The sequence below is a fragment of the Myotis myotis genome, unplaced genomic scaffold, assembly GCF_014108235.1.
Source record: "Myotis myotis isolate mMyoMyo1 unplaced genomic scaffold, mMyoMyo1.p scaffold_m19_p_5, whole genome shotgun sequence".
Lineage (NCBI taxonomy): Eukaryota > Metazoa > Chordata > Mammalia > Chiroptera > Vespertilionidae > Myotis > Myotis myotis.
Genome location: NW_023416357.1, coordinates 38,072,040 through 38,098,936, shown reverse-complemented (window position 1 = coordinate 38,098,936; position 26,897 = coordinate 38,072,040). Strand labels below are relative to the sequence as shown.

At 42.0% G+C, this 26,897-nt stretch overlaps 2 protein-coding genes across 11 annotated transcripts in view; one reads left to right on the top strand and one right to left on the bottom strand.

Moving 5' to 3' along the window:
• PTCD2 (pentatricopeptide repeat domain 2) lies at positions 1 to 25,812 on the bottom strand. Of its 3 annotated transcripts, XM_036310359.1 has the most exons (9): positions 25,681 to 25,812; positions 24,292 to 24,384; positions 20,489 to 20,618; positions 16,026 to 16,143; positions 12,991 to 13,069; positions 12,486 to 12,577; positions 8,776 to 8,850; positions 3,105 to 3,218; positions 1 to 834 (listed from the first exon to the last, which is right to left on the bottom strand). In XM_036310359.1, the coding sequence occupies exons 1-9, from the start codon at positions 25,790 to 25,792 to the stop codon at positions 610 to 612; spliced, it is 1,038 nt and encodes a 345-aa protein (XP_036166252.1). In that variant the 5' UTR covers positions 25,793 to 25,812; the 3' UTR covers positions 1 to 609. The 3 variants fall into 3 exon arrangements, with proteins under 3 accessions (XP_036166252.1, XP_036166254.1, XP_036166253.1); XM_036310361.1 differs by lacking the exons at positions 16,026 to 16,143; positions 24,292 to 24,384; positions 25,681 to 25,812 and adding an exon at positions 10,207 to 10,320 and having other exon boundaries at positions 20,489 to 20,617; XM_036310360.1 differs by lacking the exons at positions 16,026 to 16,143; positions 20,489 to 20,618; positions 24,292 to 24,384; positions 25,681 to 25,812 and adding exons at positions 10,207 to 10,320; positions 14,644 to 14,679.
• A 69-nt stretch (positions 25,813 to 25,881) lies between these two features.
• The window catches only part of MRPS27 (mitochondrial ribosomal protein S27), a 79,320-nt gene continuing 78,304 nt past the window's right edge, over positions 25,882 to 26,897 (top strand). For 3 of the 8 annotated variants that reach the window (XM_036308259.1, XM_036308257.1, XM_036308264.1), the window contains exon 1: positions 25,882 to 25,986. In XM_036308259.1, the coding sequence (XP_036164152.1) occupies positions 25,914 to 25,986 (73 nt within the window). In that variant the 5' untranslated portion in view covers positions 25,882 to 25,913. Of the gene's footprint in view, positions 25,987 to 26,701; positions 26,827 to 26,897 lie in introns of all 8 variants that reach the window. The other 5 variants (XM_036308262.1, XM_036308265.1, XM_036308260.1 and 2 more) reach the window with 4 other exon arrangements.

Here is a 26,897-nt window from a genome sequence, read left to right as displayed (position 1 = left end):
AAGTTTTTGGAACCGTTTTTATTTTTCTTAATTTTTGAGAAAATTTGACCCTACTGAAACTTGAATGAAAAATTCAAATCAATACACGATGCCTACAGGCACTCTTATTTTACAGATGGCAAATGAGGGCCCACGTACCTTTGTTTGGGGTCACGGGTAAATGATGACAGAAGCAGTGAGAAAATCCTGAGCTACTTCCCAGCACGGTGGCCTTGGGGTTCAGAATGTCTGAATTCAGCAAGTAACCATCTCCTCAGTTAGTCAGAACTGACCGTGTACAGTGAAATTCCCTCCACTTTTGCTTATCAGGTGCACGGGTGCTGGAAGCTGGACTGCAGGCTCTGACTATATTCCTTCAAGGATCCTCAGCAGTTGACCAGAACAAGCCTTTCTGAGGGAGCTCAGCTTTTTGACCCTTGTATCTAGACCTCAAATGGATTAACTTCCCAGGTCAGCAAGCCAGCACTCAATGAACCCGGACATTAAGGAGACCAGATGCTAGTACAGAGTCCACTGGAGTTCGGTGCCTGATTTCTTAGGATGCCAATAACTCACTACAAGCAAGTCCCCTCCACCTCAGACCCACCCCACGGGGGGATGGACTAAAGGTTACTCAGCCCACAAGGACTGGCTGAGTGGCTGGAAGGTCCGGCGGCTAACTGTCCTCTTGTTTATGAGTACCATGTGGGACTTCAGTTGTTTGGGGGTGTGGCAGAGCAGAGCATCCAAACTGTGAGTGGTGACCTGGCCGTTTATGTGCAGTTTCCCATAGAGCTCGTCAAAGGTGGCCAGAAGGGCAGGCACATCCTTCACTTTTCTCCTCACTTTAGCCAGCTGGAAAAACACAAAAAAGCAAATCATTACATCTACGGAAGATTCTTCCCTTGTTCTTTCTATCCTCCAAGAAGCAGGGACAGAAATGTAAGCGTGTACCTAAAGAGGTACCAGGGTACTGGGGGGGGGACACAGAGGTATGACTAGCTTCAGGGACTCCACAAGCTACACACAAAATTCAGAATTAGTGCTTGAAAATCATGCCCAATGTCTTTTAAAAGTGGGGGGAGAGGGTTAAATGGTACAAATGGAACAAGTTTACCCAATTTAATGACCAGAACAGGAAGCAGGGCCAAATTACATAGGGCTTTATAGTGCATGGTAAGTTTGTTTTTTGTGTCTGCATTTTTTCAGAGATTGAAAATCTTTAAAAAAACAACAACAACACATTTTATGTTAGGTTAGGAACACTTTCCATTCTGGTGTTTTTCAGTGTGTTTAGGTGAGAATGAAGACACCTTCAGTCTTGGGAGACAGACTGAATGTGCGGATTCTCACAAGAAGAGGTGAGGCCATGTCCCTGTTACTCAGTGTCCTGCTGGCCAAGGTTAATGACAGAAAACAAGTATGAGGGACTTCTGTACCCCAGAGTACATGCAGCTCTACAGGCCGCTTGCTTTTCCTTTGCACCCTCTTCCCTCTGGCCTGGTTTTCCTCCTCCCACTTCCTGCAATCATCACTTGCATGTTGGCTTTGGTGTTGCCCATGGTAAGTTCTTTGGAATTTATTCTAAAAGCCATCAGAGGGTCCAAACTGGGACATGATCTGATTTCGGTTTATAATAAAGCTGTGTGGAGAACTGGTGGGTATGAGAATGTGGAGACTGATCTGGAGGCCCCCACATTAGCCCAGATGAGAGGATGATGTACTGGGAAACGTATAGCAGAGATGGAGTAGATGTATGTGAGGTACATTTTAGATTTAAACTTTTAAAAATTTATTGTTGAGGGGGTGAAGGAAAGGGAGGAATCAAAGACATCTTCCCAACTTGGGCTCTATAACTTGGTGATGGGTGATGTCATTAGCTGAGATGGGAAGATGGGAGGACAGATCTGCAGAGGGAAAATCAAGAGTTCTGTTTTGGGCATGACTTGGATTCCTCGAAACATGTAGGTGGAAATGTCAAGAGGTTGTTGGATATGTAAGAATGAAGCATGGAGGATAGGTCTAGACCACAGGTATAAATATTAGAGTCATAAGTATATGAATGATATTTAATTCTACAAAAATGGGTGAGCTCTAAATTAGAATGTGAAGCTACTTTCTGAACAAATTAACATTTTGTTTAGTTCAATACTTATTAACAATATAACCTAACAATATTTCTTGATGAAAATTTAATTGTAATCAAGGTCCCTACCATACTAGTATCCTTTGGTCATCTTCTAAATACATCATAACCCTGCACACCTTCCTTCCAACAAGGTCTCCCCACTGAACTGTCAGATAAGAAGTTTAAGCACTTCTTAATGTTCTTAAAAAGAACTGGTGCCCTGGAGTGGGTCGGAGGGGATGAGCTCCAGGGCACAACTGGGAGCGGCCGCTACGGCTTCGGGGGGGAAAGCTGAGCAGACAGGGAGAGCACAAGAAGGCTGTCGATGGGCAGCACTTCTCCTCTGATTGCTCCTGTTTCCTCCACGAGGCAGGAAACAAGCTCATCAACTGAGAGTGAAGAGTGGGGAGAAGGGATTGGAGGCTTGAGGAGAGAGGAATAAGAGGGCTGGGACCCATGAAAACAGTGTGGGGGAAGAATAATGTAAAGGGGAAAAGTTTTCCTAGCATTTTAGAGGATATATTATGCTTGAAGGAAAAAATCTTTGTACCCACAGAGAGAAGCCTGACAATAGGAACAACAGAGAGGTTGCCCTATGTGACCATCTCTCTAAGGAGGTGGCCTTCCCTGGGTTTTGTTTTTTAAAGATTTTTTTATTGATTTTTCTAGAGAGAGAGGAAGGGAAAAGGAGAGAGAGAGAGAGAGGGAGGGAGGAGGGAGAGAGAGAGAGAGAGAGAGAGAGAGAGAGAGAGAGAGAGAGAGAGAGAGAGAAACATCGATGTGAGATCAAAACATAGATTGGCTGCCTTTTGCACACCCACTACTGGGGATCAAGCCCGCAACCCAAGTATATGCCCTGACTGGGAATCCAACTGGCAACCCTTCGGTGCACAGGACAACACCCAACCAACTGAGCCACACCAGCCAGGACAAGGAGGGGCCTTTTTAAAGTGTGCCCTTCACCTTTTAATGATTTCTGCAGCAACCACATACTTACCACTTCTTCTGAGAACTTAAGTTTTTTCACAAATTTTGATACATTTTCCTCTGTGGCATCCTTTAGTATCTCTATCAGGGTTTTCAACATATTTGACTGAATATGGATCATAAGCTGAATAAAAAAAAGACAAGTAAAACAAAACTGAGCCAGTTACAGAAGCCTATATTTATAGGCATCTACCCCGTTTTCATGCTATTTCCTAACCATTTGCTTGCACAAGTTCAAAAAAAATCCTTCAAATGCATGTCCGCCAGCAAAAACTTGTTTTCCAGGGATAAATCAAAATGCCACAAATGCAACACTTGCCTAAGGATAGAAATGGAGAGAACACAGATTTGGGGCTGGATTCCCAGCACTGGCAATTATTAGCTGTGTGACACTGGCCGGTACTTAATCTCTCTTTCAATTTCTTTATTTGTAAAATGAGGGGGGGGGAAACTTTACATCTCACATTTTTAGTTACTGTGGACATTAAATAAAATGCTAGCACACAGAAGGTTTACCCAAGTGACATTACTATCACTTTCTTCCTATAGCCTCTAGATTCGGAGGCTCTGACAATCAGACAATCTCGGCTCTCGGGTAAATGATACCTTTACCTTTTTTCATTTATTAATTTTTGGTTGAGAAATTCCAGGAGAATAGGCTGTTGCAGGTAACAGTGGGAGCTGGTTAAAATCCTAGTGAGGCACCTCTATTTAGGAACTTTCAAAACTGGGTACTGCACCTGGCTTTCAAAATGATATTACTAACTGCCTTCCATCAGACAGAAACAACATAAGAGAAAAGCAACACATTTCCCCCTTATCACCAATATTTATTAGAACAATTGGAAAAATATAGAAAAGTTTAAATAAAATGAGAATAACTCAGAATTTATGTAATTTAATGCATTATCTTCCAAATATATTAATTTTCCCCAGATTTTGATTCTTCTTTTTATCAATTATCACACAAAGAGCATTATCTTACAACATTAAAAAGACATTTTAGAACAAAAGAACACCTCTTTTATAATGATGAATGTGCATGTATAGCAATTCATCATATAAATAAAATAATGCACCAAACAAATTAGCACCATGCTTTATCATATTGATAAATGTGCATGCATTTTTAAAAAATAAACTTAATTTCTCAGACTTAATTCCCAGAAGTGAAATTACAAAGTCAAAAGCTATAAACATTTTTAAGGCTCTTGATCCTTAGGAAAGGTAATTTTTTTGGAAGAGATATTCCTTTTATATACCAAACCAGCTAAGTTCTCTCAATAGTCCATTTCTAACATTTTATGTTTGTTGAGCTACTGAATAGGATAAGGGGTTACCTTTGGTCCTGCAGAACCGCATGGAATGATCCTAAGTAGACTAAATCCCAAGGCCCTGATCTAAGTTCAGTGTCCCAAAGCATAGGCAAAATCATGAGCATACCCTCTCTTGGGAGACAACCATCCAGGGTCTCTCACATTTGAGCAGAAGCACTGATAGCCTTTTTTCCAAACTATCTTCTCAAGGATGTTTGCATAACCAACAGTCTGGGAAGACAGACACAGTGTCTCACCCAGAGCAAAGGGCAGGGATGCTTACTGCCCATTATAACAGATTTGGGTTCCCCAAATTCAGGGTTCCTCTCTTAAAATGTAAGACCCAGTGTGTACAAGAGGCATATACTGTAGACCTCTTCACATCACCCCATGTAACTGAGGCTCAGGGAACTGATGCAAAAATGCTAATATTCTTGCTATTCCTATTGCTGTGCGTAAACAACATCCTCACTTCCTGACGTCTCATATACTCTACCAGCACCCAAACCTTAGCAAGATAACTCATAATTTGGAAGGAGGGTAAAATCGCCACTCTTAATAGTTCTTAACACCCTTGTTAATAAAAACTGAAATTGGTTGGCAGTGGACTGTTCTATTGAAATCAAAGACAAATCTACTTTTATTAAATGCAACATCTCCAGTGCCTGGCACCTGGTAGACCCTCAAACTAATGAAGAAGGGGAGCACGCCATTTTCAATGATAAACCTCCTGGAGCTCCATACTACAAACTTTTAATGATGTGCTCCTGTAAGATTTCAACTTTTCTTCCTCTTTTTTCCTAATTTCTCTCCTTGTCTCCAACAACTATCTCTGATTCAGTAGGGATTTCCAGAGTAAGGTTCAATACCTTATGAATATACTGATGAAGGGCAATATGGATGAGGCAGTTACTGATGAAAGACAAAGAGAACATTTGAAGCTAGGAGCTTGTTTCAAACTGAGGTCTCAGGGTGCAATTAAGAAAAGCTAAAGCAGGGCACAGCACATTGCTTTAATCTTACAGATGTCAAACAAAAGGCTAGGAAAATTGAATTAGCAAGGAGTAAGGGAAACTTGGGTAAGAAAAACTATTAAAAGAACACATACTTCTGATTTTCTGAGGCTTTGGGAAATGCTGACAAATCATCAGATACCGTTGACCAAAAAGAAGCCCTAGCCATGCCAGAAATTTGCATTTCTTTATTCTTTTTTTTTTTTTAAAGTTTGCTATATTTGAAGTAGAATATCATAGCATGGTAGAGACTGCTATAAACAATATCTATTCGCCCTTCTTTTTTTGATGACAGAACCCCCTAATTTTAACTGATGCTGTGACGTATGGAACTCAAAGGCTCTACTTCTCAGGTTTCTTTGCAACTAGGTGAGGTCATGGAATTAAGTTCTGGACAATAACTTATAAATACCAATTTTTGGTTGAGACAACTAGGAAAGCACTCTTAAAAGGTGGTAACTTCTTTGTCCTCTCCAGTCTTCCTACTTCTTGCTGGAATAGCAACACAATGGATGGAAGTCCTGTGCTTAGGATGGTGGTGTGGAAATACAGAGAGAGGCTGGGTCCCTCAGGATATCAAGGAATGTCACACCAGACCTAGACTGACCACCTCTGGCTTTCTACCTGAGACAAAGAGAAAACCTCTAATTTGTACAGACTCTTGTGTTTTTAGAGTCTACATTGCTCCCACCCAAAAGCAATTCTTTATGCGTACAGGTGAGGTGCTGCCACAACAGGCTTTATGAGCAGTGAGTCCTGTCTCCTTTCCTACCTGTGCAGCCTAAAGGACTTCCCCGCATGAGCCAGAACTTTAGGGTGACCTTGGTGAGTAGTAGAAAAGGGCATTAAAGCATTCACCTGTGTCAATAAATAAATGATAAAAGCAGCAAAACTAACCACTTGTCAATTCCCTTGCAAGGTAATTCAATTCCAAAATTAGTCTCCATCTGGAGACTACCAGATTTCTAGAGAAATGATCAGAAATAAAATAGAATCAGTGGAAAGTTACCCTGTGTTGGTATCTGATACTTTCAGACATATTTGAAAGTATAAATTAATCCTTTGATACTGAACAGTGTTGCTAAAGATGGGGCCATAGTTCTTTTGAGATGCATGGGTTTAAATTTAGACTAAAAGGGCAAAGTCAACATAGATGTGCTTTGATTTTATCTGCTAAATTAGTTCAATATGTAACACATATAGCTGGGCAAATGGGAAACCAGATCCTCTGGGTCATATTGGCAGCAGGAGCAATTTCAATAAAAAGAAATTGAGGGGGAATAATTGGGTAAATGCAAATTCCAATTGGCAGCAGAGAAAGATTTTAGTATAAGGCGTAATTTTTAAAGTAGATCAGGAAAAAAAACTTCATTTATTCCTGCTATTACTGATTGAACAGACTCTCTACTCAGCCAACTTGTCAGGTTTCCATTTCTTAAAAATTAACAAATTTCCCTTAAGGATTCCAAGTAGATGACTCAGTCTTGGAGAAGCTAGGCCCATTAAATCATTTTTTTCAAAAAACCTGTTCTAATAACAGATACCCAGAATCTGAAAGATTATTAAATCTGAGAATGTCAGCCATCTCTTTTTTCATCAGTCCTGAGGAAGATGAAATAGGCTTATATTGAAATATGAGAAATTTAGATTGGACATTTGGAAAAATTTCCCAAGTGAAAATTTTTAAACAATAAAACTATCTTTAAATTTCCTGACAACAGATAAATCTGTGACCCAATCAAGATGATTCATAGTCAAGATCAGCTCAAGGTTCCTCATAACGTCCTTGCCTGAATCATGCCCATTCCACCACATTTACCAGCTGCCTTTCCTTCCAGCTCTCAGAGAAAAGGGGCTGGTCCAGCGCCTGGCTCTTGAGTGCGCTCCCCACCTCGCTCAGATTTCTCCTCCTGTTGTGAGTGGACAGCTTCACTCTCAACAGGCTCATGTTTTACTTCCACCAAAGCACTTTCTCATTTGGAAAAAAAAATTACTACATTTTCATAACAACTGAGAGAGATAGTCAAGGCCTGAACTAGACGAGGACTCTAAAGGCATGGGCACGGAATATGTGCACGAAAGCAGATTCCATTTTTGACTTCCAGTCCTGTATTCTTTTCATTATTCAGGAGGAGCTGAGAGAGCAGTCCCGGAGAAGAGACATGCCCTTATCCCTGCAGGTCTGGAGCGGGGGGACCCTGGGATTTGCAGTCAAACAGATTTGTTGGTGTTAAAACTCTGACTCTGCTATGTAATTAACTGTGAGAACTTGGGTAATTTACTTATCCTTTGAATCGTCATTTTCACATGTATAATATGGAGACATATAGTCCTGACAATGTTGTATAAAGTGAACCAACAAATATAAAGTATATAGGATGGTACCTTAGCTAAATTATATTAAAATCCTGCCAATCTCACTCCCTTCAACGTCTCACCACCAATCATTGATCCCCACAAACTCACATCAACTCTAATAGTCCACATAAAACTCCACTCACCACACTCGCCTGTATTTCCTTCCTATGATGCTATGAACCACTTGGAATCCTAGCAATTCTACTCCTGTCCAATCATGAAATGAGGGTATCTGCAGGCCACTCTCTCTCTCAGAAGCAGTTACATACTTGGGATCCCCAGAGCTGTCCATATCCAGTAGTAAGCAGAGAAGGTAAAATACATATGGCACCTGCTGGCAGAGGAGGCCCCCAAGTCTGTTTGGCTTACTGGCTGCCCAAATAGCCTGACTTCTGGACTTGGGACCTTTGCCACTTTGGCCTCCCAGACCTGCTTGAGCCTATGAGCTTTTCAGGCTTACCCACCCACTCTGACCTGTCTGCTTAGACACCCAGTCTTGGGAAAGGAAGGGATAGGTGACTCTATTCACCAGGGCAGATGGGCCATGGCTAGCTAGCAGCATGAGAATGAACACAGACAACCTTTATTGAGTGAGCACTATTTTATGCAGTACAGATATACTCCATGAGTTACGTACATGGATAGGATACAATTTGCACACAGGTTTCTCTCAAGTCTTGGTAAAGAGACTGGAGGGTCTATTTCCCTTCTCTCTATATCTACCACTTTCTGTAGTCATGTGTTAATGCCTGTAGCATTTAGCCATGTCTAATACCTAAGCATATCCACATTTCCCACCTATTAACAAACTCCCGGAAGCAAAGGTTGTGTTGACTCCTCTCACAGGGGCCATACTGTAACTTTCACAGAGCTCAATAAATGAATAAATTGAATGAAGCCCTTGGGAGATCAAGTCATTATACACAGAGAAAAACTCTAAACATCATTTTAGTACATTTCTAGCCTTTCTTTAAACCATAAAGAAGTCACTTACATTTAAATTAGCGCAGATTATGCTTTCTGGCTTCATGATTTGAGAAAAAATGGATGTAGCTTTTTCCACTTGGTTCTAGAAAGAAGAAAAACAAATCATACCCTAAGTCACATGAACATTACCGTGCTATCATAAAGATCATTTAAAGACGTCGGGATAGTCCTATTCGTGGTGCACCAGGGTTTTGAGATCCACAAAGAAAAAGAGATTTTTGGTAATCAAGAATGCACATTCTATAAAATGTGTCCAACAGTGTCATGTTACTAAATGTTTTAACACCCTACCAAAGTTACAATTTTTAAGAGGGAGGTATAAAGTTTACATTTCCCCTTCTCCCACTGGAATGAGCTTTAAAAACAACAACACACCCATCTTTGACAATCTCTGACATAATTAGAACATAGCAGAAACCTCAGACCAGAGAAGAGGTGGGAATCCTGGAGATGGAGCACAGGTTGTCTAAAGAAGTAAGAGGAGACCACTGCTGCCTTTCTCAGAAGGAGCCCACAGAGTAATTCTCAGAGGTGAGGGGCACAACCTGAAGTACAAAACCTAAATTCCCATTTACAATGATGTAACAGAGTTTAGGACTAGTAATGACAAGTTCTCTGGATCCTTTTGGTGGCAAAGATGAAGCTAATCAAGGACTTACGTAGATAAGCCATATTTGCAGGAAGCAGTATGTCACTATGGCAGCAGCAAAGAGACTTTTCATTGAAAACCAATTCCATGCCCATTCCCAATGGCCAGGGAGAATAAAGCCTGTGCATATTTGTAGCATAAAGTAGTTCACATTTTCTTAGGCTTTGGAGTAGGACATCTTGGGAGGGGCTCTTCAAGGGAGGTGTTCCAGGGTTCCAGCTTTAACTGTCCTTCACTGAGGTGTGAAGACAGGGAGGTCCTGTCTTCTCTCTGGGCCTCAGCTGTTTCCATTTGTCCGGTGAGAGGGGGAGGCTAAAAGATCACTCAAGTCTCTTCCAAATAAGAGTATTTGGGGCTAACTATGAACTACTAGTATATGATGGACCCAATTCTACAATGGGCTCATTGTGGGAGTCCTCAGTCATCTGAGGTGTTTCAGCTTTGGAGAACATTAAATTACACTTTCTCTAAGAACATCATATAGTAAATAGATTACTTAAAATTTTCATTTTCATTACTTGAGAAATTTCTCTCAGAGGCCAGCTTCCCCCTTTGATTCTTCACAGGATCTTAGCCAGTCCCTTCAAAATAGCAATGCATGTCATGCCCTTAACTGTAAATGGAAACACTCTTCGGAGGCATAGGTATAGATGCAGGTTGCAATGGCACCAAAGGCATTGGTCTCTTTATTTTCTTTGATACGGCCAGAAGGGAAAAATAAATAAAAGAAATGAACGCGGTAACATCCTTCCCATTCCCAATTCAGGTATGGACACCCCGAAGCCTTACCTGATTCAGAGCTAGTGCCACAGCAAAATAGCATGCTCTCCTGGCAAGGACTTCTCCTTTGATTAGGGCTTCTTCCCTTAATGTGGTGCAGACTTTAAAAGACTCAGGGCTATTCTAGAAGGAGATGGGATTGCTCAATCAATAAATGCCATGAAGTTTTAAGTTGAATAAAATGATTAACAGTGCTCAGTATTTCAGATTTCCTTTTGCAAGAAGATCCCAGAGCCTACCTCAAGCCTATTAAATGATTAAGATCCATATAGAGACTATTTGCAAATAGACCAGGTTATCTATATGTTAGTAGCTCAAATCTAAACTAACTTTATTTTTAAAGTTCTTTGTCAATTTTCTGACTTGGGGCAGTTTCACCAGCAAACATACAGGTCTCTTTGTATCTGGGTGGATGGGTTTTTAGACATCAGTCCCATAACATAAGAGTATAAAGATTTGGCCTACTACCATATCACGTAATAGAGGAAAGCTCAGCAACACAGGACAACTTTTCCTGAGGGGATTTCCAATCTGAAAATATCCACATAAGTCAAATATCTGAAAACATGAACACCAATTTGAACATTAATCATGAAAGAATCCCAGATAATCAGAAAACTTAAAAACAAACAAACAAACAAAAACCCCTCCAAGAATGTGACTGAAGCACAAGCCAGCAGACAGCAATGGGAAAGCTGAATCCTCTCCTTGGTTCATGCTATAGGTGGACTAGGCTATGAGAGCGGCATCAGCTTTGCATCTATGTACAACTGACATGACATAACTCACAACTCAAATCCTACAGTAAATCCTGAACTTGACGAGAGAGGACAGTTCCCAGAACTGGCTTGGAACTTGGAATGGCTGAGCAGTTCGATTTTCACTTCCAGATTCCTCTGAGTGAAACAAAAGTCCTCTGGCCCTCCGTCAGTGGTAGAAGTAAGTTCTCCCCACTTCAGTATACACTCAGGGAGGCCTCTCTAAGTAGGTCAGAAGACTGGGTGTCACCGTGCTGAATAGCTGACGCTCAAGTGCTGTGAGTTCTGCTGGCTTCTGTTTCACAGGATCTCAGAAAGGTGTGCTTGGTAAGGAGCATCTAAAAGCCCAGGGGCCAGCAAACTATGACCCTCAGGCCAAATCCAGCCTATGACTAACATGTTTTTTACCCTTTTAAGTTTATAAAAACACAAAAAATATGCGACAGAGACTGCATGCCTAAAATATTTATTATCTGGCCTTTCGCAGAGTAAGTTGGCTGACCCCTGAGTCCAAGCCCCTCATTTCACAAATGAGGAAAGTGACCAGGTTAAAGCCAGTTGATGCTAAAATTGAGACTAGACTCCAAGTTTCTCCATTTCCACGTTAGTTTTCTTTCCACTGCAACCCAACTACCTCTCTTGTTTGGGAAAACTGATACTGCTTCACCTTTCAGGGAAGTCCAGTGGCCCATGCTCTTCTACCTTGCCTGGTGTTCCTTTGTTTTCACATAAGAAGGTTTTGCTAAGTTTCCAGAGTTTAAATGGCATGAATGACTATAGTTAAGCATAGTCATTGAATCTTAAGTCAATGTACCATTTCAGTTATCATTCATTCATTCATTAAATAATGAAGAGAGTTTCTCTGTGTAAGAAACAATCCTGATACAGCAATGACATATGGACTTATAAGTCATGCTTTCCTCAGAGAGTTCATTTTAATGTCACATACATTTATTAAAGACTGGTTGTGTATCAGGCACGGTGTTAGGTGCTGGCATACCAAGAGGCCTCAAGGAGCTTACACTCTAGTGGTGCAACAGTGGGCAGTGTTACAAGTGTCACATACATGACAAATAGCGTAGCATTAGGGATGTTGGAGGAGATTCCAACTTAGGTGATTACAGATAAATTCACAGATGAGGACAAAGCAGCCCTTGAGTTTGCCAATGAAGGACGTAAGGTTTCCATGGAGAGGGCCACAGAGAAGACTGGCCTACCCGAGTCCAGCAAGAGCCTTATAACAAGACCACTCGAAAGCAGAGCTTGAGCCCAGCATACTGTTTCTTGTTTCACTATCTATACAATTGCCAGGGAAGGGTGACAGTAATGAAATTGCTTTTCCCATAATAAAACTGTCTGACATGGCTAACTTAAGTTTTCTAAAAATGAACACATTTAAAATGGAAATATCTGCACCAGATGGAAAACTGATTTCCGAGGAACTGAATTTTACTGCAGAGAAAAAAAAAACCAAATCCTTTTTCAAACACTATCCACAATGTTCTAAAGGTTAACAGGAGATAGTCTTACCAGTTTGTAGCAAATCGCAAAAGCAAGGACATAGGTATCTTTGCTGAACTTCACATCTTGGTTTTTCATCTCGATCAATACTTCCAAAGCACCTGCCGAAAGTCAGGAGAGGGCCGGCTCTTAAATATAGTCAAGTGAATTCAGAGTGCTCTACTGCTGATCCGCAGAGTTCTAATCAGCACCATCTACTAAAAGGTGTATTTAGCACAATAAAAGCTATTTATCAAAGTCATTTAGCAATGAACTACATTTCAAAATTAACGACACAGGAAGACCTAATATTTAAAAACCTATTATAATGTCAGCATAAGTAAAATCCGGGGTGTTTAGTTTAAGGCATGACATAAGATGCAACAATGTTTTCACACATAAAGAATGAGGTCTCCCTGATTCAGGTACTCTTCAGGAATGTTCAGGTCACGTTTGTGTGGGCCATTGCTTTTTCTAACAGGTACACAGGCAAAGAGAGCAGAATTTTTCAGCAAACATAAATTACAATACTTACTTTTATATTTTCCTTTGATAAATAACATGTCCATCAAAATATTGAATGACGTAGAGTCTGAGAAGAAACCTCGTAATTGCTAATGAAGAAAAACAATACAGTTTGTTTGAAAGTTAAAACTATTAAGGAATTAATATCCTTATCTGTCCAGGACTTATTTTTATGCACACCTTATTCATTGGGCCTCCTGAATTCTCTAATAAGTTTCTGATACACCAAGGATTTCTTTTACAAAAAAATTTAAATGCTGCCCACTCTATTGGGTGCTGTGCCTTTGGCAATGGGTATACTTAACAAGAGGCAAGAGGTCTGGTAAGAGATCTCTTCAGAAATACAATGAAAAACATATTCATGAACGGTGATTCTGCCATGTTTAGGAGAAAAGAAACAAGCCAATCAACACTGGTGGGGTGGTCCTGGGACCTGGGTGGCAGCATAACAACATGAAATGGCAGCTAGAAGTACGGTTGAGGACTAAGGCAGGAATGTCTAAAGCCATGGTCAGCAAACTGCGGCTCGCGAGCCACATGCGGCTCTTTGGCCCCTTGAGTGTGGCTCTTCCTAAGCCTTAGGAGTACCCTAATTAAGTTAATAACAATGTACCTACCTATATAGTTTAAGTTTAAAAAATTTGGCTCTCAAAAGAAATTTCAATCGTTGTACTGTTGATATTTTGCTCTGTTGACTAATGAGTTTGCTGACCACTGGTAAAGTACCTTCTTTTGGCAAACAAAACAGAGCTGATTGTTCACTTTTTGAAATAATTCACTTTAGTCATCATAATTATTATCTAGTGAATAATTATTCACTAAAACATTTTTAAATGTTCTCAACAGGTTCCCTCAGCACCTTGAATGCCATGCTATCAAATGTGCCGCTGGATGCCTTGCTCCGTTTGTCCTTTCTGAGAGCCCACTATGCGGCTCCTGTCTCGGTGCTGAGAGCAAAAAGTGACACACAAGACACAGAGCCTGCGCTGAACACCAGTGGGCTTATCACCTGTGGAGCTTAACTTAAAGTCTCAATAGGAGCCATGAAGAAGAATGGAACAGGACAGAGGGGTGGAGCACGTGATGGGAGGGGATCAGGGAAGGCTCTCTGAGAAGAGACCTTCATGCAGTAAAGGAGAAAGGCTCAGTGATGCAGGTGTAGAGCATTCCAGTCTCAGGTCAGGAGCTTGGCACGTCTGAGAAAGAACAAGGTCCAGAATGAAGTGGGCCGGGGTGGTGGCAGGAGATGAGACACCATAAAGGGCCCATTAGATAATGATGAGGGGTCTGAGTTCTATTCTAAGTGGGATGGGAAGCCATCAGAGCACCCCTGTCCATAGAAAAATACTGCAAGCCACAAGGGCAAGCTATGTATGCTATTCTAAATTTTCAAGTAGCCTCATTTAAAAAAGTAAAAAATACGTAAAATCAGTTTTAATAAAGTAACTTAATGCACTAAATCCAAAATATAATTTCAACATGTAATCAATACTAAAAAAAACATTAAAAAGTACTTTTCATTCTTCTTTTTATATCAAATATCTGAAATACACCATGTACAGGGTGGGGCAAAAGTAGTTTTACAGTTGTAAGTACGCAAAACACAGTTTATTCCTGTATCATTATTTATTATTATTTTCCAAATGAGCAACTGTAAACCTACTTTTATACATATAGTCACAGTCCAAGGGCTCCAGAGATACATGTGGCTAGTGGCTACCGCACTGGCCACACCACAGGATTCTGGGAGGGGACATAACAAGTTAGGAGGAAGCAGGATTAGGTTTTATGTCATTTGACTGGAATCCAGTTTATCCCACTCCAGGAAGCTCACCCATTCATGAATGTTTCACACATAGGTAACTAAAAACTGTAACAAAACTTTACATTCACTTTCTATTTGTTTTTATCACTATACTCATGGCTATGATTTATTATAGTAAAACTTTTGTTTTCTTTAAATTACAACATTAAGACCTGCTTATTGTAAAATAGTCAAACAATACAGAACTGTTTAAAGTAAAAAATGAGAATTTCCTACACTTTTATCCCCTAAAGATAAGCAGCAGTTCAGTGTCTATCCTTCCATATTTTTAATACATATACACTGAAATGTAAATATGTATGAATATTTCTTCTTTTAGAAAAAAATGGGCTCAAACTACTCCATACTGTTCTGAAACCACCTTTTCTCTGCTTACTAATATACTATGGTCATCTTTCTAATGCATGGGTATTCTTAAAGGAGGGGCAAGCCGAGAGTTACAGCTCCACCACGGACAGAACCCTTTACAGGAAAAACAGTAACAGGCACAAGGACAACTTAGTTATGGTGGTCCCTAAAAATACTAACATGTCCCAGGTGGCCAGCCCAGCCCCAAAATTTAACCAATGCTTCTGACAATAGATAAGTTTATACTGTCTCAGAGTCCCAGTTTCTTCTTCTGTAAAATATAAATAATAATAGTATCTCGCTCACCAGGGCTATTGTGGGAAAAAGATGAAACATATAAAGTGCTTAAGCCGAGGACATAGTAAATATTCAATAAATAATTTAAAAATAATTATTGCTATTACTGTTTTTAGGAAAAGAAAATTGGAATATGTGAAAGCATTTTAAAAATGGAAAGTCCCTTTACAATGTGGCTTTCAACCAGAAGTAAAGTACAAGAAGAGGAGAGAAGCACAGGTGAAGGACAGGAAAGGCAAGCTTTAAACAGCAACCTGTCTTAAACTGTCCCCAGCAAAAGCACCTCAAAAGGAGGATGTCAGTCCCAGGTGGACACACATCCAAGGTAGGTAGATACCTTGCAATCTGTACTTACACCTCTTCCACATCTGTATAAAGAGACCTTTACCTCTTCATAGGAACTGGCTCCAAAGAAACCTTAAAAATGCGGGGAACAGCTCATCCATTCAGCCCAGCAGCCTTTTTCTAATAAAAATGTGTATATGGGAGATAGATGCCTTTCCTAACATGAAAAACACCTTATCCTCAGCACAAGGAAATCACTTTGGCAGGGAAGGCAATCAGAAGACAATAACCTGGTCTTTGATGAGCTCCACTGCAGACTCCTCAAGATCCAACTCGTAGCACAACCTCATGAAAAGTGGTCCAAACTTATACTCTCCCAGTGTGACATTTCTGTTCTCTACATAGTACCTGTTAATAAAAATGATTCAATGAGCCAAATGGTGGGACGCAGGGAAAGGAACTGACAGGCCGAGACATGCACTTGGCTAGGTGTTGGGGACACACAAAAAATGAGGTACTCTCACAGTCTGGAGGGGAAGCTTGCAGACTGAAGATAATCAGAGGAATCCTGGAGTGCAGAAATACCTTAGGTACTTAAGTAAACAAATAAATAAACAAGGTGTGTTGGAGGCCCACTCACTCTGTAAAATAAAAGAGAGGAAAATGTACATTGTAATCATCTTCTCACTTTACCAACAACCCAATAGGACTGACTGAGTGGGAGCATATGTCAGAGAAGAGCAGGGGTCTTGCATCTGTGAGCCCATCAGAATGCGCTGTCTCTGTACAGGCCCAACTAGAGAGGAGCAAGATAAGGGGTGGGGTGCTGCTCTGTCCCTGTCAAGGCTGCTTCATCTACATCTAGGATGGCAGATAATCCTCACCTTGGGAAAGACATATGTGAGCTAAAAATTCAGGTTTAGGAAAAGGCAAATTTCAAAGAGAGTGGCTTGAGATTTCTTCCGGAGGCCAGCCTGCCAGTTAGAACCACAGCTCTGCAAACTGCTAGCACCACTTCACTTTCAATAGCCAACTCTTTGTGCTTTAGACACAAATTACATGTAAATCAAATTACATGTAAATCAGATTTGAGAAAGATTCATTCACTATGTGAATAAATCCCAAATACCACAGGGACAGTTCTGACTTTAAAAAACAGAATACTCATCAATCCAAGAACTTGTATGCATATAAGCATAACCCATGGACACAGACAACAGGGTGGTAAAGGCCTGGGGCAGGGGCAGGCTAGAAGGGGTCAATGGGGAACAAAAGGGGGACATATGTAATACTTTCAACAACAAAGATTTAAAAAATAAATAAATAACAGAATATTCTTTAACCTGCTGAAATCACCGAGGAAGGTCATAGTCCATCCTAAGCTTATATACTGCCAAATAGAATGGCAATGTGTACTTTGGTACAAATGTACAAAGGTACATTTCAAATTCCAATTACAGAAGCTACAAAAATATTCATTGCTTCATTACAAAGTTAAGAATTAAGTTATATCAAAGTATCAAGTTGTTACATCTTAAATATATATCATTTTTGTCAATCATACTTCAATAAAACTGGAAAAATAAGTTATTAAAAGGCAATATAGCCAAAACCGGTTTGGCTCAGTGGATAGAGCGTCGGCCTGCGGACTGAAGGGTCCCAGGTTCGATTCCGGTCAAGGGCATGTACCTGGGTTGCGGGCACATCCCCAGTGGGAGATGTGCAGGAGGCAGCTGATCGATGTTTCTCTCTCATTGATGTTCCTGACTCTCTATCTCTCTCCTTTCCTCTCTGTAAAAAATCAATAAAATATATATTAAAATAAAAGGCAATATAGTGTAATAAATAAGGATTTTTAAACTCTCATTCCAAAATATCAGTTCAAATCCCAGCTCTGTAACCATGAGCAGATTAATCACTGTGGGCTCCAGTTTCCTTATCTGTAAAATGGAGCTAAGAAGAGAACTCAGAGTTTTTGTGAGGATTAAATGAGGCAATATGCCTGGCACACAGCTAGTCTTCCATATAAAATATAAGACACGCTGAGGAAAACATCTTTAAAAATCAATATATCTCAGTAAATAGTCTCATGAGAAACTTATGCCTGATTCAAAACAAAACAAAAAGAAAAGTTTTCTCAATTTTAATGACATTCGTTCTAATTAAAAGTCCTAGAAAGTCACAGAGATAATGTATCACCTTCTGGTTCCAGTTAGAGGATCTAAAAATCCCTCTGTAAACCAATATGGTCAATATTAGGATGGGATTGGGTTGCTCATCACTTTTGGCCCAATAAAGGCCTTATATTTCAGCTCCCTATACTTCTTCCCAGCTGTGGGCCGCCTGTCTCAGAAGAGAGGAGATGGGTTGGTTAGGCCCTGGCCCACCCATCTTCCCACTTGCCCAGCTGTCCACAAGTAGAGTGAAGGGCAGCAACTGAGCAGAGAGTATTAGCATCAATAAAGGAAGGATGAGTCATACTTTGAATGTTCACAAGAAAAACAGAGTGGAAAGAGTGTTCAAATTTTTATCCTGCTTTATTTCTCTTTTAAACATCTGATAGCTTTGGGTAGTAAAGCTATCCAGAGGGTCTTAAATGATTCAACTACATAAGATTATTTTCTTTACATAGCCTACAACTGTTATTTTTAATGATTTTAACTTAATCATTACAAATAACAGAATTAGGTTTGCTGGTATAGTGTGATTATAAACCACAATAAATTTCAGAAAATAACCTGGCAGCTTATCCTGACAACCTTTACAATGTTCACTCCCTCTGAACCCAAAAAGGAAATAAAGAACAAGTTTTATGCGTACAGTTTCACCAGTATAAATCATGGCACTATTCATACTGATGAAAAGTTAGAAATCATTTAGACATTCAACAACAGAGGCACAGTTAATTAAAATACCAAACATACAATGCAATATGGTATATGCTTTAAAATGTGGTTCCTAAGCATATGATTAACAAGCAAAAACACTTATGCTATAATACTAACTAGAAAACAAAAATATATATATTTTTTTCACAGTAATAATTACAACTATGTAAAATAGATCCTATCAAAATCATAATATCTTTGTATGAAAATAATTGGTAGGGATGTATTTTCTATCTGCAGTCATAAATCCACGATGTTAATTTACAACTTAAGTCTATGTGAATTTTCGGCGCCCCAAGTCCTGTGTTGTTCAAGGGTGAAGAGTATATCAAGATATTAACAGTGGTTTCTTAGAAGTGGTAGATAAGCCCAAAGAGGGCCACCATTAATTCCTCCTCTCCCTGCATGAGCAAGCTGCTCCATCCATCCATCTAGAGGTGGAATCCTTTCCCCTCCCTGTGAATCTGAGCTGGCCGGACACTTGCTTTGACCAAGAGAATGTATCAGAAATGAAGCTGTGCCACTACTGGGCAGCTCTACAAGGCCTGCAGCTCCCACTTGACCATGGGCTAGTGCAGCTCAAGCTAGACTCACGAATGGTGAGACACTACAAGGAGAGGGCCAGGTGGAGGAGCACTGAGGCATCGGGAATGCAGGTGAAGCCTTCTTGGACCTTCCAGCTCAGCCCAGTGACCTGCAGATGAGCAAGTGACTTTAGTCTACTACACCAACAAAGAACCGTCCAGCTGAGACGGGCCTCAATTCCTGACCCACAGAGCTCTGGGAAATAATAAATAATGGCTGTTTAAACCACGGAGTGGTTTGTTACGCAGCTAGAGACACCTGAAACAGAACTTGGAATATATTGTTCTTCCTACTTTTTTGGTGTTTTTCTGTACTTAGTTTTTAAATGTCCTTTTTAAAAATAACATTAATTTTTTCACATTATAAAATTGCTAATGTTCACTATAGACAAGTTGGAGAAATCAGAAAGTACACATTTAGACAAACAAAAAATGTAAAATGTGTAATTCCCAGAGAACCACAGTTAACTTTCGGTATATATTCTTCCAGTATTCTATATATGAATACCTTATCTTTATCCCTATAAATGTATAATATAAATGCAGGCCCATGTATGGAAATATATCTTTAAAGAATGGTGAAAAGAAGCAATGAACTTAATTTCTGAAATGAAGCCCATATTTTCTCCCAAGGGAGCAAAACCTTTGCTGGATTTCTTAACAGCAGACTATGATTTTGTGTGAGCTCCTTCTGACATGGGAAACTCTGACAAGGGATCAGACACCACAGAATAGGCATACGCCTGGAAAAGGGAGACTAGTTAGGAATCCACTGGTCATCCATGCGAGAGACACTGAGGCCTGAACTAAGACACTGGGAACAGGGACAGAGAGAGCAAGGCTAGAGATGAGAGACACCAGGAATGTGGAAGCAGTCGGATTTCTTATCCTGTCAGGGAGGGAAACAAACGAGATTAGGGGAAAGAAGCTCACAGATATCTGCCCTGAGTGACTGGTCAGTGCAATAGAAAACACAGCAAAAGGAAGAAATTTGTGTAAGTTGAATGTGAAGACCTAAGGGACGTCTAAGTGGAGTTAGTGAGTATACTGCTGATTTCTTGGGGAATGTATTACCTGTTTTTCTATCCCAGCACCTGGCATCTGGTAGGAACCCAGTAAGTGTTTGCTAGAAGAATGAATATAAATGTCTAGAGCCCAGGGCAGGCATCTGGACAAGAGATTTGGCAGTCATCGGTGATGCCTAAACCTTGGAAGTTGCTCAGGAAACAGAACACAGTAAGAAGAGACAAAGACTGGCAGAATTCTAAGGAAATGCCTCACCTGTAAATGACATGTTTAGCCAGTTCCACATCATCGCGGGACTCACATAAATGAAGTAAGGTTCTCAGCTCCTCCTTTAAGATGAGCTTGTTCTGGGTCAATTTCTCCTCCAAGCTGCTCAAATAGGTTTCTGGAAGAAAGTACAGTAGGGTGACCATCACTGAGGTTGACTGGGAGAAAGGGAAGCCAGAACCTGACACACCAAAAAGGGGCACTGAGAGGGGCTCACAGCCTCGCAGCTCCCATCATGGGCCCTTGAGTAGTGTCATGTGGGGCGCGGCTATAGGGTTAAGCCTCGGAATGACCTGTTGGCAAAGTCACAAACAAGTCCCAGTTTAGAGGGCATAGTCCTCTTAGCATAATTAGGCTTGACCTTATGACTCTCCCTAGATCTTATCTGGGAAGCTAATAGGCTGAGGGAGGTGCAGCAAGAGCTACCAAAACAAGTGAAACTCACAAGAACAGTGTAACTATGGTAACCACTACCTTGTTTACCTCTGACTATAAAATAAAGGCTCAGCTTGCCTCTGGATCTCTCTCTGTGGCCTCAGCCAGGCACAGGAGGATCCACCTAGAATAAAGAGAGAACCTGGCTATGCTGATCATCTGAACGCTGTCTCCGTGTCCTTCATTCTTCGCCGACTCTGTCCACACCTTTGGGAACCCTTGGACCACTGGGGCTGGACCCCGGCAGTGTCGGAGATGGTGTGTGACACAAAGTATCTGGGTCACAGGGGCAAAGTCCAGGCCCCACTCAAGACTGTCCAACACAGAATCTCTGGGAACAGGAGCACAAGAATATGTATTCTATATAATAAAAGCATAGTATGCAAATTGTCCCCTCAACTGGGAGTTTGTCCGGGAGTTCGACCAGGGGGCGGAGCTGGCCGGGGGAAGGGAGGGAGGCCCTGGCCAGCAGCCGGCAGCTGCTAGGGACCCTACCAGTACATGAATTTTGTGCACTGAGCCTCTAGTTTTTTTAATATCTGATAATTCTTATGCACACTAGTTTGAAAGTATCCCAGAGGTTTAGCCCAAAGAACTGTATCTATAGGAGACTTATGAGAGAGAAAAAAGAAAGAAAATGTAACCAAGATATCTAAACCATTAATTGGCAGGGCACCTAGCAGGAAGACTGAAAGGAAAATGTCCACAACATGTTTCAGAAATAGTCTGTCTCGCTTTCATTTGGCCCATCTTTGCCTCTCTTTCATTCCTCTTGGTCTCTCTCTACTCAGTTGTTAGCATACTGCGGGACTATAGAATGCATAGGGGTAAATAAAAAAGTCACTCTTTTCAAGGTGATCATACTCTGTCTCTGTCCCTTGTCTTGTGTCTGATCAACTGTGGGGACCATCACACCCCAAAAGGAAACATAGCTTCTTGGCATTAGGAAGGAACTGTATTCTCACCAGAATGCGGGGTGAGAGGCAAGGCAGGCACCAAAAGGCAGAGCCGTTTTTAGTAACAGAAACTGCCAAGAAAAGTCCACAGGATTTGCTCCAAGGCTCAGAGCTTTGCAGGAATGCTGCTTAAAGAAGTGGCACAATATACATTGAAAATGCAAGATCTGGAAGTTGAGGCAGACACTGCTCTGGATTTACAAGAAAAGAAGGCCCACTGGGTTTGATACTGTAGTGGACCATCCCATCTTTACTTGCAGAACCACATAATGGTTAAAAGTTTTAGCGACAGAAGGACCTGGACTGAAATCTAGGCTCTGTCACTTGCAGGCTATGAGGTGACCCTTGTCTGTGAGACCTGATTCCTTGTATGTAAAGTTAGGATCATGACACCTACCTCATGGGGTTATCCTGAGACAATATACATGAAGCATTTAGCACAGAGCCAGCAGAGTAACTGCCAGTAAGTCACAGACATTATTGTTCTTATTTTCATTCCTTCTATTTCTTCTTAGAGTTAAGAGGATTTGTTCTATTAAATAGTTTTAAATAATTTCCAATATAAAAGATTTCAATGGGATGACTTTACGTCTTGTACTTCTTTATCCTTTTTTTGTTTTGTTTTTTGTTAATCCTCACCAGAGGATATTTTCCCATTGACTTTTAGGGAGAGACACAGAGAGAGAAGCATCGATGGGAGAGAGACACATGGATTGGAGGCCTCCTGCATGCGCTCCTGACCAGGGCTCCGTGCCCTTGACTGGAATCAAACCCAAGACCCTTCAGTCCTAGGGCTGACGCTCTATCCACTGAGCCAAACTGGCTAGGGCCTTGTAAGTCCTTCTTAATAAACCTTAAGAATCCAAAATTTCAACAGATGTAATTTGTATTTTAAAACTAACCAATCAAGATGTAAGTGCTTATCACATATTCATACACAAGAGGTATGGCTCCTACCCTGAAAGAGCAAAGTCTAGTCAAGAGGACAAGATATATTTATAGAAAGTTACCTGAAACAGTGATGGATTTGGTAACACATGACTGACTATCTATTCTACATAATAAAAGCCTAAGCAACCATTACGGCTGAACGGCCAGAATGACAGGTCGCTATGATGTGCACTGAACACCAAGGGGCAGATGCTCAATGCAGGAGCTGCCCCTGGTGGTCAGTGTGCTTCCACAGAGGGAGCGCCGCTCAACCAGAAGCCAGGCTCACGGCTGGTGAGTGCAGTGGCAGTGCTAAGGAGCAGCGAGCAGGCAGGTGGTAAGGAGCGAGGGGTCCTAGACTGCGAGAGGGATGTCCACCTGCTGGCTTAGGGCCTCCCTTCCCTGGCTGCCAGCCAGGGCCTTCCTTCATTCCACGCTGTCCCCTGGTGGCCAGCGCACATCATAGCGAGCAATCGGTCTCCCTGTCAAACTCCCATGAGGATAATTTGCATGTTAGGCTTTGATATATATAGATGATTAGCAGAGAAGGAAGACTGATTTCCAGAGGGCTGGACTGTGAGTGAAGAGAAGCAAGAAGTGTTAAATAGGTGCTCTTAAACAGTTGACAGTAAAGGAAGAAGAGCTAAAAAAAATGAATAAAGAAAATAAAAGAGTAACTAAAAGAGAGGAGAGAGGAGTCTTGCTGTGTTTATAAAGGGATTTAAAGGACTGGGAAAAAACTCAGTGTGCAGGAGAGGGGGAAAGAATGCAACAAGATTTCTCAGATGCTGAAAAGGACTAGGACTTACGTGGTGGTGTTGCATTTTTAGCTTTTTATAATAAAAGTTTTCAAACTACCTAAAAGTAGTTTGACCTCCCATGTGCCCATCACCCAGCCTCAATAATTGTCAATATTTTGCTAAGGTTTAAAATAAATCTTTGTTTTAGCCTATTGACTTTTCCAGCACAGGGTAGAAAATATGAACATGTATCATCACATGTAGCACTGTTTTGTTTCATTTTATTGCATTTATATATAGTTATGTATGTGGGGACTGGAGATGTAACATAAAGTGTATTTACTAAGGGTTTCATCAAAAAGTTTGAACACCAGTCATCTGGAGCAGTTCTTCTTGGACTTCATTGTGCATACAAGTCATCTAGGGCCTGAGGTTTGGCATTCCAATCAACCTTCCAGTGGCTGCTGATCCATGAACCTTTGAGTGGCATGGATCAGGAGGACTGGTTTTAGTATTTCTCTGGGATTCTGGGTGAAGGAATAAAAGGAGAGCTGTAGACTCTGCAGTAGTAGAGAATGAGATGAAAGGTGCATGTCAGGGTAGACTAGGAAACTAAGAACAAGTCATCTCAATTTTTCTGAGACATTGAAGGAGAGACTGAACAGGGACAGAAATAAAGAAAACTTGAATGACAGAACAATGTAAGAATTAACAAAACAGATTCAATTACCTCTGGTACCAGGAAGACTGTACGCAATAGCCACCTTCTTTTGCTGAAATTCTTTCAATTTCACAACATTATCTGTAAGTAGATATCTTTTAGCTAAAAAATAGAGAAAGAAAAGACTAATATCATTTTGACTGTTTTATACTTGGCAAATAACAGGACTGTCTCTAATAACTGATTCACTTAGTGTAAATAATTCATCTAGATAGGTACAAATATAACAGTCACCCTGGTGGGGGGGAAAACCATCTCCAAATACCAGATAATGCAAATCCTCAGCAAGACACGTTATGTTTATGTGTGCAAAAGGAGCTAATGATTGTGTATGGGGATGGGATGCAGGGATCTGGGATCTGAAAGACAAATAGACTTTCACCATCTGGTTAAGGGACAACAAGGGGATTTTAAAACAAACAAACTTAAGGCTATTGTTTAAATGCAAAACAGGAATATCTCATTTTGGTTTATGTAGGTAGAAGCATGCAGTGCAGTGGAAAAAGCTATAGCGTGACCACTGGAATCCCCAGGCCTGTCATTTGTGAAATGAGGAGTATGGCCTCTCGCATGTGGACTCTCAGTAACCTCAAGATAGATCAGAAACCACTAGCCACAGCTTAGCAGAAAAGATGAGTTTGGGAAACATCACTTCTTTAGGATGCCAGGCTGTGGCCAAAGAATCTACCACCAAAAGAAGCTCTGGGCACTGCACTGAAAAGGTAACAAAAACGATTGCTGTATGGAGAGCCAGTCCCCATGAAGGGTGGCAGCAGAACTCTACTGTGGGGCTGCCTGTGTTCAAATCCCTCCCCTCCCAGTTCCCTCTAACCTCGGGCACATGAGCCATTATACTTGCTGTTTCCTCCCCTGTCAATGGAGAAAAGAATGGTACCCGGTCACTGGGCGTTGTAAGGAGAAAAGGAATGTCTGTAAATACATTAGAATAATGCCTGATACAAAGGGTTCCATACTGTATCCCTCATCGGCATTTTCAAGTTCATTTTCACGAAGAGATGAAGGGATAACTAATTGTAGGGATGAAGGAACCTGTTCAAGGTCTTTCCGATCGATCGATCGATAGCTGCAGAGCTGGGACTCTGCCCCCCAACTCTGCCAGGCCCCGCCCCCCAGAGGGGTGAGCAACGTCGCCCCCTCCGAGGGGATGCCGCAGCGCCAAGGTCAAGACCCCGGCCCGGTTGTCCTTTGGTTCCCAGGCACGTGGGTGTCCACGACACCCAGGGGTCATCGTGGCACACACGCGCGAAGCCACGCTCGTCTGCTCCAGGCCAGTAAGTGGCCGTGGCGCTGATGCTTCTCCAACGTGATGCCCGCTGAGGTGTAAAGGTCCCTTTGGCCCCATCCCTCCCCGCCTTCACGGCGCGAGCCCGCGGATACCTCCGAGGGGGCAGCGGCAGCCGGCGGAGCCAGAGCCTCCCACCCCAGCACACAGCAAGGCCCGCAGCGCCCGCAGGACGGCTTGCTTCCGAGGCCGGAGTGCGACAGCCATGCCGTCCCGGGCCGCACCAACTGCGGGAGCCGGGGGGGGCGGAGCGTCGGCGCGCCCGGGGCCCCACCCCTTCCTCCGCCTGCCACCCCCCCGGTCGGCGGCCGCCTTGGTAGAGTCCAAGATGGCGGCCCCCATGGTGCGGCACGGGGTCCTCCTGGCGCGGAGAGTGCCTCTGCCTCACCTCTCCCTGGCAGGTTGGTGGCTGCTGCCTTCGTGGGACTGCTCCGTTAGATCCCTGAGAACCCTGTTCCTTGAGTGAAAGCAGCGATGGGCTTGGAAGAGGAGAGGGAATGCTCTGGGGTCTCGTTGCTGGAGAAGTCCTGGGGAGTGTTCGGTAGCACAGCACGGGGAGGCAGCGTCTCCGGCCCGTCTCTGTTTGTAAAGTAATAATAGTGTCTCCCATCCACAGGGGTAACGAGCAGAGAACGTCTGGCCTGAGCGCTTTTGCCTATGACTGGCTGGGTCTGTGTCAGGGTGGCTGCCTTCTGCTGAACCTGAAAAGCCCCGATGTGTCCCCCCCGGGCTCTGAACATGGTCTCCCTGCAGGTTTCCTCGGAGGGGCGTCCTAGCGGCCCCTTCACCGCGCACAGGGGCCAGAGCCCCGGGTTCGGCTGGTGGGAGTTCTCAGCTCACTCTATCTGATGACCTTGGGCACAATTTTCGATTGACCTTCCTTAGCTGGTCTTCTACCTGTAGGCAATGAATGCTGATAGTTACTTCTAAAGCACTTCGATATGAGTGGATGGCAGCCCACCCAAAACCTGTTTCGTGGATAAAGACGTGGGGAAAAATATTTTTTAACATTTTCAGAAGCTAAATCCTGATAAGTGTACATGATTAAGTGGTTAAAATAAGCCCAGTCGATGTTTCAGTGCCTGTTATCTCCTCTTTCCAACATTCCTCCTGTAGCCCCTATAGAAAGGCAGCACATACACTCCTGCTCACACTTCTTCGGGAGCAGCCATTAAATATCAACGTGAGGTCACAAGTTGGCCGCCCGAAGTTTTCTGAGGATGAACTGGTTGGCCTAGCTGGTAAAAATATTTAATATTTAATGTACAGTGGTATGCATAGTGCCTGGCATCTCAAGCGGTTGTAGCTATTT

What these genes read in the sequence shown, in the direction of transcription:
- PTCD2 (XM_036310359.1), bottom strand. Translation starts at nt 25,792, where the DNA reads ATGGCTGTCGCACTCCGGCCTCGGAAGCAAGCCGTCCTGCGGGCGCTG. An exon ending in CTGCCGCTGCCCCCTCGGAG is followed by an intron (nt 24,385 to 25,680) that starts GTATCCGCGGGC and finishes TCTATTTTTTAG; the next exon opens with CTAAAAGATATCTACTTACA. An exon ending in GCTAAACATGTCATTTACAG is followed by an intron (nt 16,144 to 20,488) that starts GTGAGGCATTTC and finishes TTTTATTAACAG; the next exon opens with GTACTATGTAGAGAACAGAA.